General features: G+C 41.5%; 1 protein-coding gene across 1 annotated transcript; it reads right to left on the bottom strand.

The window, feature by feature from the left end:
• Window positions 1-288: 288 nt before the first annotated feature.
• Window positions 289-785, bottom strand: LOC109506013 (small polypeptide DEVIL 4-like). The gene has a single exon (XM_073259997.1). The coding sequence runs from the start codon at window positions 768-770 to the stop codon at window positions 555-557; it is 216 nt and encodes a 71-aa protein (XP_073116098.1). The 5' UTR covers window positions 771-785; the 3' UTR covers window positions 289-554.
• Between the last annotated feature and the right edge of the window lie 13,080 nt (window positions 786-13,865).

Raw genomic sequence — 13,865 nt, 5'->3', positions numbered from 1 at the left:
CAATATTTGAAAAAAAAAAAAAGAAAAGAAAAAAAGAAAAAGAAAGAGAAGGCTAGTGACTAGTCTCTCCCGATGTCACTGACTATTTTATCCCACACCACTCCATTACTAGCTTAATGCGGTAGCCCTCCAAGACTGATGCAATACAGATGATGGGGTTCCCCAGAACATACATCCGACTGCCAACTTCCATGCTGGATGGGTATAAGTGTAGAATGAAAGGAAAATATAGCAAGACAGGCGCGGGCGCAGAGAGAGATAGAGAGTCCAATGCTACATACTTGAATATAAGAGCAGAATAAATCCATTTCAGAATCCATTTTAATGTACAAGGTATTTGATGCCAAAAATATCAAATTGATCCATCTTCGCCTGCCTGAAGGCAAAGGAAAAAAAAAAAAAGGCCGTCTAAAGGACCGATCTGGAGTCGAGTTCCCCAAAAAGCAAAAAAAAAAAAAAAAAACTAAAGAAAAAAAAAAAAAACCTAGTCTTCTAATCGATATATGTACAACAAAAAGACTAATTAACCAAAATTCCTCTGCTCTTCCCTAGAATCAGTCATGCCAGCAGAGGAGCATCACCACACATCGGCGGATGATATAAAGCCTGGCCTTCTGCTCTCTAAGAGCTCTTCCAAGCCCACCACCACCTCCTCTTTGCGACACCTTCCTTTGGCTGCCCAGCTTCATTCTTTCTGCACTTGATGAGGTGATGGAATAACCTCTCTTACTTCTATTTCTAACTGCCTTTGTTGGACGAAGGATAAGCATGGCGTTTTATAGCAAGTGGGAGGGGAGAGGCGTGGGAGATGGAGCAAGATTCGTCCAACACCCCATGGCCTTGTCGAGCAAAGAGACAACCCGGCAAGCACCAACGAGCGTGCGCTGCTGCTCTCACCGTACCCTCCCACTCGGGAGTTCGGACTCCCATCCCCACATGTCCCCCCCACCACCAACCTTCACGAAATTTGATGACTGCCCGGGAGACAAAACTCTAAAACCTCGTAATACAAGTCCTATACTTTATGATCCTTTCACTCACTTTGATTAGCTTTTAAACCAGACACCATCCCCCTGATATTATTTTCTTCCATATCTTCAGAACACATACCATAACATAAACTTAGACAAACCAATTAATTATTTTTTTTTGAGCAATGCTCGTCACTTCCATTGGGCCATCATTACTAACAAGCATTTTACGTGTTATAGGTTGCATTCAGATCCCACTAGTAGTGATCTACACTGCTTGCGCCTCCTCAATTAGGTTGGCCAATCAGGAGCCAGCAAGTACTGACCACTAAGCAACCACATGCATGCATGGAGATGGGAGATGAACAGCTAAGAACGTGCCAACAATAAGCCTTTCACTCGCAACCAATAGTGGTTAGCTGTTTAGATTGTTTATACTCCAGTCCTCGTGATTCCTGCTCAAGTACAGCCGTTTAGATTCCATTCATAAGCCTTTGTTTATCAACTCCCAAACAAAGAGAGCTTATAGCTCCAAGCAATGCTAGCTGGCAGATTTTTGAGCTCTTAAACCAATGACTTGATCAAATATCAAATCATAACCCAGCTGTCTTACTCGTAACTCCCCCTCTAAGTAAAGACAACAACTTCTAACTCCGATTATTTGAACGAATAACTTACTATAATAACCACCTTGAATTAGATGCTGTCCACGAGCGTTTGTAGGATCTCTTTGGAAAACTTGTCGGGCTATTTCTATTATTCAATGTTCTTGCACGAAAATTCGCTGACAAAACTGTGCTACTGTTTTGTTTATGGTGTGCGTGGGTGTGCGTCTTATCGCATACCTTTTTTATGGTGTTAGTGCTTTCGTTCATGAACATCATTAGTGGATGGATAAAAAGCATCTGCCCGCCTATGCCGTAAATTAAGGGCACATTTGGAATTGGAATTGGAACCAGGATTGGTTGGAGTGAAAATCTAAATGGCCATATCCATACCTATTTGGTTTTTATTCGAAATTTGAATCCTAAGAAAGAGTAGAGATTGGTTTGGAAAGATTGGAGTATATTCCTATTTTTTCTTGGAACGGAATAAAGATGGATCTTCCTCTAAACAAATGGTTGGAATAGGAGTCACTTATTTCCATTTCCATTCCAAAGTCTAACTCCCCAAAAATACATGCCCTAAAAATATTTCAGCAGCTAAGAAAGAGAATATGATGAGATGTTGGAAACAGATGATGTTTTGACCCATTGTTCTTGCCTGTAGAAAAGTTGGCAGCCTATTAAGTAGCACTTATCCTCTTGTTTGTTATCAGATTTGTCTGATCATTAGATTTCACTATAGGTCCAAATTCATTGTCTAGAAATAAGTAGGTTTAGAATGAGATGCTCTCTTGGAGCTAGGGGAGTACCAATGTACAAAGCTTTTGCGACATTAGGATGGTCGATCTGCATTTACTTTTGTTTGCAACCCTGTAGCTTTGTTGCATTACACATTGACAAGGAGTGCACTGGTCTATGGGGTATCAGATGCAACCAAGACATATTAGAAAATTTTAATTAGAGGAGGATGATTTCATGCTGCCGAGATCTGGAATATGTGATGGGCGGACCCAGAAGGGTTGCAACCTGGAGAGCACCATGCTAATAAGAAATTTAAGATGTGTTAGATGTTTTTAACATTCAAAATTATATCAAATAAATTTATTCGAGAATCATGTTGAATAACATCAACTTTTCAAAAATAGTTTTAATGTGAGATATATTAGCTAGGTACTATTTTTTAAGAGTGATATTATACCTTTCTCATACTCATGGTCGATCAGAAACACTTCCAAGATACAATTATTTCTTGCTTGCTGTCTAAGTGCCTTCTGATATGAAGGTTGATCCAGTAGGGTGAGATCACGCTATAATATCACGAGACACCAATTCTACAAATTGAGAGGTCCAAGGCCAGAGACAGCCGGAGATTCATTCTAAGAGGACAGTGGCTCAACCTGAGCCTTAGAAAAAGGCTATGGTTTGGCTAATAAGGTGTAAATGGTGGCATGCCTACTATTGATAAGGTATGATGGCTGACCTCATTCTTCAATGCTCAAATCTATTCTATTTAAACGCTCTTTCAAAGGGCAAAGGAGAAGAAGGAAGAAGTGGCTATGGTGTTACCATCTTTTGATATTAATCCTTGCCTTCTGCTCCATTTGGAGCTCTTTTGTCTGAGTGTCTGCAGCCCCCTCCATCCCCCTCACCGACGTTGCCAACAGACTCACTCCCCAATAGGAGAACACTAACGGTAGTCCAGAAAAGGAAAAACAAAGACATGACTAAAGCCCTCAAATCTAATTCTACCAACACTCGGATCACGGCTGCCTATGACCGCACCCTACCGGCACCCTCCTCATCAACGGCCTCATCATCCATGATGCCACCATCTTCGGTGTCACCTTTTACCTAGGTTGCTTCATCGCTACCAGTACCGACATCGACTACATTGATCTTACCACTAACACCCACTGTGACATCACTATCACCAAATCAAACCATCCCAAGATCAGCTAGATGCCGACCAAATCAAACCATCTCCAGATCGGTCAGACACCGACTAGATCAAACCATTTCCAAATTGGCCAGACACCGACCAAATCTGATCATCGCTAGCTCGACCAGATCCCAACCAAATCCAATCCAAGTTGACCTCTCCAGATCGACCAAATCCAATCTAGACTAAGCATCTCCAGCTTGGTCAAACACCGATCAGAAGAGGATAACACCACTCTGATCATCTAGTATTTTTTTTATTGTTATTTCAAAGTCCGATCTGACTTAGGCATTGGAGAGCCCAGCTGGAGCCAATTTGACAAGCTTTTTCATTTTTTTTTGTGTGTAGATCTGTGACCATGGCAAATCGTATTCCACCACTGTAGATCGAACAATGCCCTCCAAATGGTTCTAGTCAGATCAAAATTTGACAATGATAGATTAGCACTAAAAAAAGAGCTTGAACTAACGGCCCTCCAACTTTCCATATATTTTTACTTTCCTTGTGTCTTCCCGTTACAAGGCCGGCATTCAATATAAAGCAACAAAAGATCCTTTTCGGACCACACCGAGCTACAATGAACTCGGAGCAACCTAGCCGAAGTGGACCTCAACCAATCGAGAGCGGAGAATCACCTAAATAACGACCCCCAACTCTCCTCATACCGGATGTGAATCGAGCAGATGACGACGGGCTTCTTATACCAGATAAGAGCTGTGCAAATACTAACCTCGGCCAACTGAAGAAGATCCCTATGAATCGCTCCTCGTATCAAAAATGAGTTGAACTAAAGATCCAGTGAGCCAACCGACTGACCTTTTCAGAAGAAGGAAACCAATCATTGGAAGCAAGGAGAGCAAAAAATCGACTAAGGATCTAGACCCATCCAAGCAACTAAGAAAAATCGATAGAGGTCAGGATCAGATCGACCTCTTAGAGAGACCCCGACTCTAGCTAGGACCTCCAAATCTCAACTATGAGGATAATCGACTGGAGACACGCCTACTTCAATTGGGACCTCCAAAGTATGAGCTCGGCTTGTGATGTTTCGATTTGGTCAAATGAGAACCGATCTAATGAAAAGTACTGACTCGGGATGATTTGACTTGATCAGATGAAAACTTACCTAACAAAAAGTATGAGCTCAGGCTCGAATGATTTGAGTTGGTTAGATAAGAATGGATCTAATGAAAAGTACAAGCTCTGAACCAACTAGAAGAAGACATCTCGACCTAATTAGTTGGGACCTTCAAACCAATGAGGATGATCGACTAGAGACACCTCAACTCCGACTGAGACCTCTAAAGTACTGACCCTCGAATTGATGAAAAGACTTAGCGAATAGTTGGGCCCAAATGGGAACACATAATCACTCAAGCAGAAGATCAAGTATAGATCTATTCAACTGATAAATTGAGGGGCAAAAATCCGAGCCAACCTCAAATACAAGCATAGCAAAAGACATAAGATACAAGCACCACCAAAATTATTTCTAATAACACTTAATTTTTTATTCATGAACAAGTCAACTGCAATCCGACTACTTTCTTCGTCCGAGCTGAAAAAATAGCTCGAGCTTAGAAGTGGGGGGCATATGATACGGTATGATGGCTGACCCTTCCCATTCTCCAATGTCCATGCCTATGTGATGGCTGACTTTTCGTCATTCTCCAATGCCCACAAATTACCCACATCCTTCCCACTCTTCAATGCTCAAATTTATTCTATTTAAAGGGCACCTTCTATTCATTTCAAAGGGGAGAAGAAGAAGGAAGATGTGGTTACGACATTATTATCTTCCAATGCTAGTCCTTGCCTTTTGCTCCATTTGGGGCTCTCTCATCTACGAGTGTCTGCAACCCAGAGAAACCCCCTCTGTCCCCCTCACTGGCGGTGCCAACAAACTCACTCCCCAATAGGAGAATTACGATATCTCAACCTAGCCGCACCAATTTTAAAGCTAGGCTAAAAAAGATCTTGCATGAATTTTAAAGTATTAGAAAAAAAAATAACCCGACGAAGAAGACTCCCATCAAGAGTCTTCTTCCTCCCAATTTTTTGATGAAAATTGAAGTTGAGGAAAAGTCCAACTCCTCCCTCTTCTATCTTTATTTAAAGAGACCAAGTCCCTAATGAAATTCACCATCGCTGGCCTCCAATCGTCATTAAGAAGGATTATCTTCCACTTCTTGAGGGAAATCACAACCAAGTGCCGTTGAAAAGCTAGGTATGATGCTGAGAACTTTTGGTAAACTTTTTTCCCATCTCTCTTTGCTCTTTGGAGCATAGATTCCGATCAACAAATTGCCGGATTTAGTTGGAAAGTGAGTGTCCTATTTTTTTTAAATTTCTCCCAAATTTTTTTTCTTTTTTCAGCATCATTCATCATCGCCAATCATTAGAAAGGAAGGCATCGACTACATCGTCGAGGCTCCAACTACCGGTGACCATGGCCACCAATAGTGGAATGTCCATTGGTCCAGAAAGAGGAGATCAACCGAATCTTCAATTCGGCTAAGAGAGAAAGAGGAAGAAGAAAGGAAAAAGAAAAAGAAAAAGAGAAAAGAAAAGAAAAGAATGAAGGGAAAAGAAAAAAAAAAAAGGGAAAAAGAAAAACAAGGGAGAGAAAGTTCCCCCTTCCTCTCACCTTTCTCTCTCTTCCCACTTTCTCTCAGGTATCTCTCTCTATTTTCTCTTTCTAAAAATTTTTATTTTTTCTCTCTAGATTATGTCTCTCTTCTAGGATTTTTTTGGATCTTAGAAAGATCTAATAATCTTGATAGATCCCTAGTGAAGGATCTTGACTGTTAATTATCAGACAGTCTTGTTGGAAAAAATACCTCGAATTCAACCCACAGAAGTGGAAATCCAGATGCAGAGAAGTCCAGCTTGAAGAGCACATCACGAGGAGCCTAGGAACGTAGAATAGTAGGACCTGCAGTGCGCGAAGCAACGGGGCCCACAGTGCTAGGCCAGAAGACAGCAGTAGGGGCCAAGGCCTAGCAGCCAGGCGCAGCCAGGCGCAGCCCGGCCCAAGCTAGCATGCAAGCTAGGCACAGGCGCGCGGCCCAAGTGAGCATGTGCGGGCTGACTATGGGCTAGGCCCAACGGGCGCGCATGGGGCGCGCGGCCCGTCAGCCTTCACGCGGTCCACTCCTAGCACGTGGATCGGGCGGCATTTCCCAACAGGTTTCGCACGATCCATAATGGACTGACGCATTTTTGTTGTGGTTTCTCGTGGCTTATAGAAGATCTCATGGATCGGCTGGCACGATCGGATGGTTGTCATCACATGCAGGTGTGATCTAATGGTTGGGATGCTTGATCGGATGTGATCAAGAATGATCGGACAGGCAGCAATGCTTGCGGCATGGATCGGATGGCCAGAGGCTTGTTAGAGTTCGATCAGGAGCCTTTCTTCAACACAGCCTGGGTTTTAAGATTTTAAAAGGCCCTATGGGTGAACAGAACCATGAACACACCGAGAGCAGCATGGGTGCAGTCGGGAGGAGTCCGATAAGCAGAGAGGAGGCATCAGTCATGGGAGCTCAGGCAGCCATCGGAAGAGAGTCCAATAGATCACTAAGCATGAGCAGCAGGCAGAGCAGACGCAGGTAGAGCCCAGCAGAGTGTCAGACAGAGCAACTGCAGAAAGGTATGATGTAGCGATTCACTCTACAGGAAGCATCCAGGGGCGTCGAAGATCCTGGTACTTGCAGGCCTATGAGAGGGTCTTCTTAGAGAATTTGAGAGAACTTTTGTCACACTCTAAATTTGGGACATAACATGGTCATACTATCAAGAGATGGAGCCCATGATAACACGAAGCCAATCAATCATAATCAGCTAAAATCCATCAAATAAAAGATTCAATTTCATTATTCATCAAATAACGAATCCAAAATTGGTTCAGAGCATCTAAATCCAAAAGCAAATATAATTTCATATTTTAAAATTTATAATTAACTACAAATTTATAATCATAAAATAAACTAACTTTCGCTACCAAATTTTCAAGCTTGCTATGCAGATCTTCAAAGCCTGAATTTTTTTCATCGGTCCTAGCCCTATATCTCTGTATAAGAAAAGAAAAATAAAAAGAATATGAGCTACACTAGCCTAGTAAGTAGAACTTGTGCTTCCTTATCGGGTTAAGCATAAGTTTTTCATGATAATACAATATTTAAAAAATAACAGATAATATAAAATAAAATATTTCATAGAGCATATAATAAAATAAGTCATAAATCAATCATGCATGCATAAAATCATGTATATTTCACAATCATGAATCATAAATCATTCTTGTCATGTATTCATGTCAAGTTTCAAAATATTGCTCTCAGATATTAATACTAAGATCACTATTATACCCATGACAGGATCATATTTCTTAATCGACAGAGTTCTTGATTCATGTGCCTACTTTATACCCACTGGCAGAGCCATGTTTCATGTGGATGCTAGCTCCAAATGTCGATCTTCCTGAAAAGATTTATTCATAGCTATCTGAGAGCCTTTGAAATCCTTATATCTTTTTTCTTAAAGTATTCATATACATAGATGAAAAAATAATAAAATTCATGCTTCATAATCATGCTATTTTCATAAGATATATTCATGAAATCAATGCTCATAATAAAACATATTTTTTCATATTACACATGCTGATTCTTATGTTATGAAAAATATGATTTCATCAACAATAGTTTTTTGGATGAAAAATATGATTATTTAAAAATAAATAAGGAGCGTAAGATCCACTTACCTCATTCATCTTAGATCTTCAGACTTTATTAGAAAAATCAGCTAATTCTATTTAAAATATCAAATCATCATCAATTTTTATTTCATGAATATAATAAGATTAAATCATAAGAAAAGATGACGGTTGATCAGATGTGTCGGACCATCCAGATACCAGGATAATTTAGGGTCTCTGATCTGAGGGTCAGATTTAAGTGACTTGATCAAAAAATTATGAAGCACAGATTAGATCAAGATCAATCAATAGAGTTCATTAATAATAAATTTGAAAGATACTTGAATGATCAAATGATGTTGACATACAGCACAGATATCAAAGCAACTTTGGATCATCTTGTTAGAGTCAATATGAGCCCCTAAAAGATGAAGACATGACTTGATACAGGATTCATAGACCTTCTTAAAGAGAGAAAGTCGGTCATGAGAGAGAAAATAGAGAGAAAATCTTCGTATCCTTTAAAAATGACAATCATGATTGAGATCATCAGAGGACATATCAGGATGACTTACTATGGATTAACCATGATCGATATTATCAATTTCGAATAAGGATCGGATCAGAATCCAATTTACTATACGAATTTTAGAGCAATCTCATATCATCATATTTTCATCTCAAGTTTATTTTAGGGTCTGTGATGCAATCAGAGAGAGAGAATGATCCTAAAGAGATAAAATACATAAAAAGAGATAAAAAGTCTAGAGAGAGAAAATAGAGAGAGAATTTAAAATGAGAAATTGGAGAGAGAAGGTAAAGAGAGGAAAGAGGAAAGAGAGAGAAAATTCTCTCTTTTTTTTTCAATTTTTCTTTTTCTTCTTCTTCTTCTATTTTTTTTTTTTTCTTTTTTTTTCTTTTGTTTTCTTCCTTTTCTTTCTTTTCTTTCTTTCTTCTTCATCTTTTCTTCTTTCTCTTCTCGACCGAACAGGGGACGGACCAAGTGGGGCTTGGTGGCTCGGGCTCCGACGAAGGGTGGTGGCATGGCCGGATGCCCAGCAGTGGTGGTCGACGGTGGTGGGACAAGGAATGGCCGGAGCGAGTTTTTTTTTTCAAAAAATAGGGGACCCGCCCTTTTTTCCTTTTATTTTTCGATCATTGGGCGATCGTCGGTGGCCAAAATTTTTGGAGAAAAGGGATAAAAGTATGAGGATCCTATCCTAGGGGTGAGATGCCGCAACCGACGGCGCCAGTGGTCGGCAAAGAGAGAAAGGTGGCTCGGTCGAACAGAGGTTCACCCTTTTTATGAATTTTTTGGTGATTCCGACGGTCGACGAGGGTGTGCGAAGTCATAGAAAGAAGGAGAAGAGGGAGAGGAAGAAGAAAAAGAGCTTACCTTAAGCTCCGGTAATATCTTCGATGAGAATTAAGAGCGAGCACAGTGACAGCTTCTGCGAGCAAAATTCCGACGATTCTCGTCGTTGGCTCCCGATTTCTTGATGGGAGGGGGAGGGGAGAGATCTCCTCCTTAAATAGAGCCAGAGGGGAAGGAGTTTGACTCCTCCTCGGGGTTTTTTCGACTCCGATTAAGAGCAGGTCGGGAGGAAGAAGACTCCCATAAAGAGTCTTCTTCAATATTTTTTTTTTGTTGGATTTGGGCTTCTCAGATTTTGGGCATGGTCTAAGGCCCAAATGGCCAGATATTACATTCTCCTCTCCTTCAAATAATTTCATCCTCGAAATTAAGTTATATTGTTTGAGATATCTAGAATTCTTCTTGGCATTATCTACAATAAAATAATCTACTGGCAAAAATTATCGAACTATGATCAGATTAGATTAAGATCTATAGTATCCTTTCATTATCAATAAAATTCTTCCTTATTTACAACTAATATATTCTATAATATCTTTTGATTTAAAAGATTAATATTTCTAATCAATTCAGACCACTACGCTTTTGCTGATCTCAACTTACCAAATTATCTAAGTCTATCAAAAATAAAAATATCCTTGTATGTTAAATCGATCAAAGGTAGGTCCAACTTTCAAATTTTATATAAAACTTAGGATAAAATTTTAAATTTCTTTGTCTTTACTATCTCTTAGGCATAGCACATCAAAATTAAATTTTCATCCACTTTCTATTTTTGAACTTATTACATAAGCTTCACCACTCCTCAAGAATCCCATGTGTCTAAAATTAATTTGAGTTAACCTTCGATTTGCCTTACAATCATTTAGACAACTTCCAAACCAACCTTTCTTTGCAAAAAAATTAACATCAAAATCAATAAAATTATCATGTCCTTTATCCATATAAGTTTAGCATTCTAGTGTCATCAAATATACTCAACATAATATATCAATACCTCCCACTTCATTTCAGGATCAACACTTCTCATACTCAGATCAACCCTACTAATTGGAATCCAAGATATAACTCATCAATTCTATTATAGACATCATATACCACTTATGCATTAATTTCATCATACTATCTATTGATTCAAATTCAAATTATTAATTTTTTTTATATCTATCATGTTTCTCATGATCTTAGCTTCAAGTTCAAATATCACTAAAGTTATAATCCCGAATAATGATAACTTTAAGCTCAAATACCACTTAAGTAATATTCTCTAGTGATCATAACCTAAACTTTATATCATTCTATCACGTCCTTAATGATCATAATCTTAAGCTCTGATATTATCTATCATACTCTACTCTGTCACATCCTATTAATCATACATAAAATTTTGATATCACTTCATAATCTCATTGATCTTGAACCTAAGCTCTGATATTATTCTATCATATCCTAATCACTTATATCATAAATTCCAATGATCATAACCTAAGCTCTGATACCATTAAATATCACATCTCAAATTCATAACATAACACGATCATGCTATCGAGAGATGGAGTCCACGATGACACGAAGCCAATCAATCATAATCAGCTAAAATCTATCAAATAAAAGATTCAGTTCCATTATTCATCAAATAATTAACCCAAAATTGGTTCAGAGTAACTAAATTCGAAAGCAAATATAACTTTATATTTCAAAATTCATAATTAACTACAAATCCGTGATCATAAAATAAACTAACTTCTGCTACCAAATTTTCAAGCTTGCAATGCAAATCTTCAAAGTCTAAATTTCGTTCATCGGTCCTAGCCCTATATCTTGGTATAAAAAAAAAAATAAAAAGAATATGAGCTATACTAGTCCAGTAAGTAGAACTTGTGCTTCCTTATCGGATCAAGCATAAGTTTTTCATGATAATACAATATTTAAAAAATAACAGATAATACAAAATAAAGTATTTCATAGAGCATATAATAAAATAAGTCATAAACCAATCATGCATGCATAAAATCATGTATATTTTACAATCATGAATCATAAATCATTCTTGTCATGTATTCATGTCAAGTTTTAAAATATTACTCTCAGATATTCATGCTAAGATCACTATTATACTCGTGACAGAGCCATATTTCTTAATCGACAGAGTTCTTGATTCATTTGCCAACTTTATACCCGCTGGCAAGACCATGTTTTGTGTGGATGCTAGCTCCGGATGTCGATCTTTCCGAAAGAATTCGTTTATAGCTATCTAAAAGTCTTTGAAATCCTTATATCTTTTTTCTTAAAGCATACATATACATAGATGAAAAAATAATAAAATTTATGCTTCATAATCATGCTATTTTCATAAGATATATTCATGAAATCAATGCTCATAATAAAACATGCTTTTTCATATCACACATACTGATCTTCATTTTATGAAAAATATGATTTCATCAACAATAGTTTTTTGCATGAAAAATATGATTATTTAAAAATAAATAAGAAGTGTTGGGTATAAAATACCCACAGCCGGAACCCACGGCGGAACCGCCATCAGCAAGTGCAGCTCCGCCCGGACTCCTACGGGAGCCGGGCACCACCGACGACATCAGCGCTGCTCCGTCCGGACTCCTACGGGAGCCGGGCTCCGCCGCCAACATCAAAACAGCTCCGCCCGGAGTCCTACGGGAGCCGGGCTCCGCTCTCAATATCAATTGCTGGTAAGCTCAGTCCGGACTCCTACAAGAGCCGGACTTCACCCTTGACTTTGTTTGCAGCGCAGCTCCGCCCGGACTCCTACGGGAGCCGGGCTCCACCGCCAACATCAAAACAGCTCCGCCCGGACTCCTACGGGAGCCGGGCTCCGCTCTCAATATCAATTGCTGGTAAGCTCAGTCCGGACTCCTACAAGAGCCGGACTTCACCCTTGACTTTGTTTGCAGCGCAGCTCCGCCCGGACTCCTGCGGGAGCCGGGCTCCACCGACGACATCAGCGCTGCTCCGCCCGGACTCCTACGGGAGCCGGGCTCCGCTGCCAACATCAGAACAGCTCCGCCCGGACTCCTACGGGAGCCGGGCTCCGCTCACGATGGCTCCGACCACTGCCGAGCTTCAATCGACGGATCCACGCCCCCTGACAGGCCCTCAAAACGGCCGCGACCCTGCTCCACCTCCTGTGGCGGACTCCACTCAGTATCATCATTCCCTGACAAGCCGCAGCAGCCGTAGCCGCCCTGCTCCACTTCCTGTGGCGGACTCCGCACAGCTCCATTATCCCCCTGGCAGGCCACAGTAACGGCCACGAACCTGCTCCACCTCCTGCGACGGATACCATGCGATTCTCCTGACGACGGACGCTGCTCCACCCCTCATAACGGATTCCACGTGGCAAGTCGAGGTGATACCCACGCGTCTGCTCCATTATCTTTCGTAATCAATTCTCCTGACCATGGGCGGCCCACTACCAGGCGGTTACAAACGTCGCCATCAGTCCGTTGCCTCTCCGCCTATAAAAGGGGGGACTCAGATACGTTATTTCTTAAGCTCATTTTTCTTATCTCAAAACTCTGCTAAATTCTCCGTTCGAGCACTCCATTCTTGTTGAGGCAGAGAACTGACTTGAGCGTCGGAGGGTCTTGCCGGAGCAACCCCACCTCCGGTTTAGACTTCCCTTGCAGGTCCCGGCGGCGACCGCGGCTTCCTCAACTCCAGCTTCTCCGGCGCAGGCGGATTTTTGCACCAACAGGATTGGCGCTAGAAGGAGGGCCTGAACCTTCGCAGCACCCTTGTTCTTGAAGGAGCGCTCAACGGAGCCACCTCCGGCCATCTCTCCGTCATCTACTTCTAATCCTCCCCCGCGAGATCGACACCCGATGCCTCCGCGCAGGGCGTCCACCCGGCGGTCCACGGCCTCCACGGCCAGATCTCAGGCTCCGACCTCCCCTCCCATTTCTCAGCCAGCTCCTCCTCCCCCTCCGGCGACGGCGGTCGGCGCGGAGCAGTTTGACTTGCTGGCGCAGCAGGTCAAGGGCCTCGTCGAGGCCGTACAGGCGATGCAGCAGCAACCGCCGCAGGCGTCAGCGCATCCGAAAGGGGCATCTCCGGAATGCCAGAACCCGGCGGTGGGGCGGGCCACCTGGGCTAGCCGCCCCGTCCTTCCCGAGAAGGCGAATCCAAGGGTGGAGAGCCCTCAGTCGGACCACGACTCCACCCCTGGGAGATCCCTGCCCCCGTTCTGCCAAAGGACCCTCGAGACTCGAAGTCGAGAGGATTTCCTGGATCG

This window comes from Elaeis guineensis, chromosome 6, assembly GCF_000442705.2.
Source record: "Elaeis guineensis isolate ETL-2024a chromosome 6, EG11, whole genome shotgun sequence".
Lineage (NCBI taxonomy): Eukaryota > Viridiplantae > Streptophyta > Magnoliopsida > Arecales > Arecaceae > Elaeis > Elaeis guineensis.
Note: the sequence above shows the minus strand (reverse complement) of the source record. Positions and strands in the feature narration are given on the sequence as shown.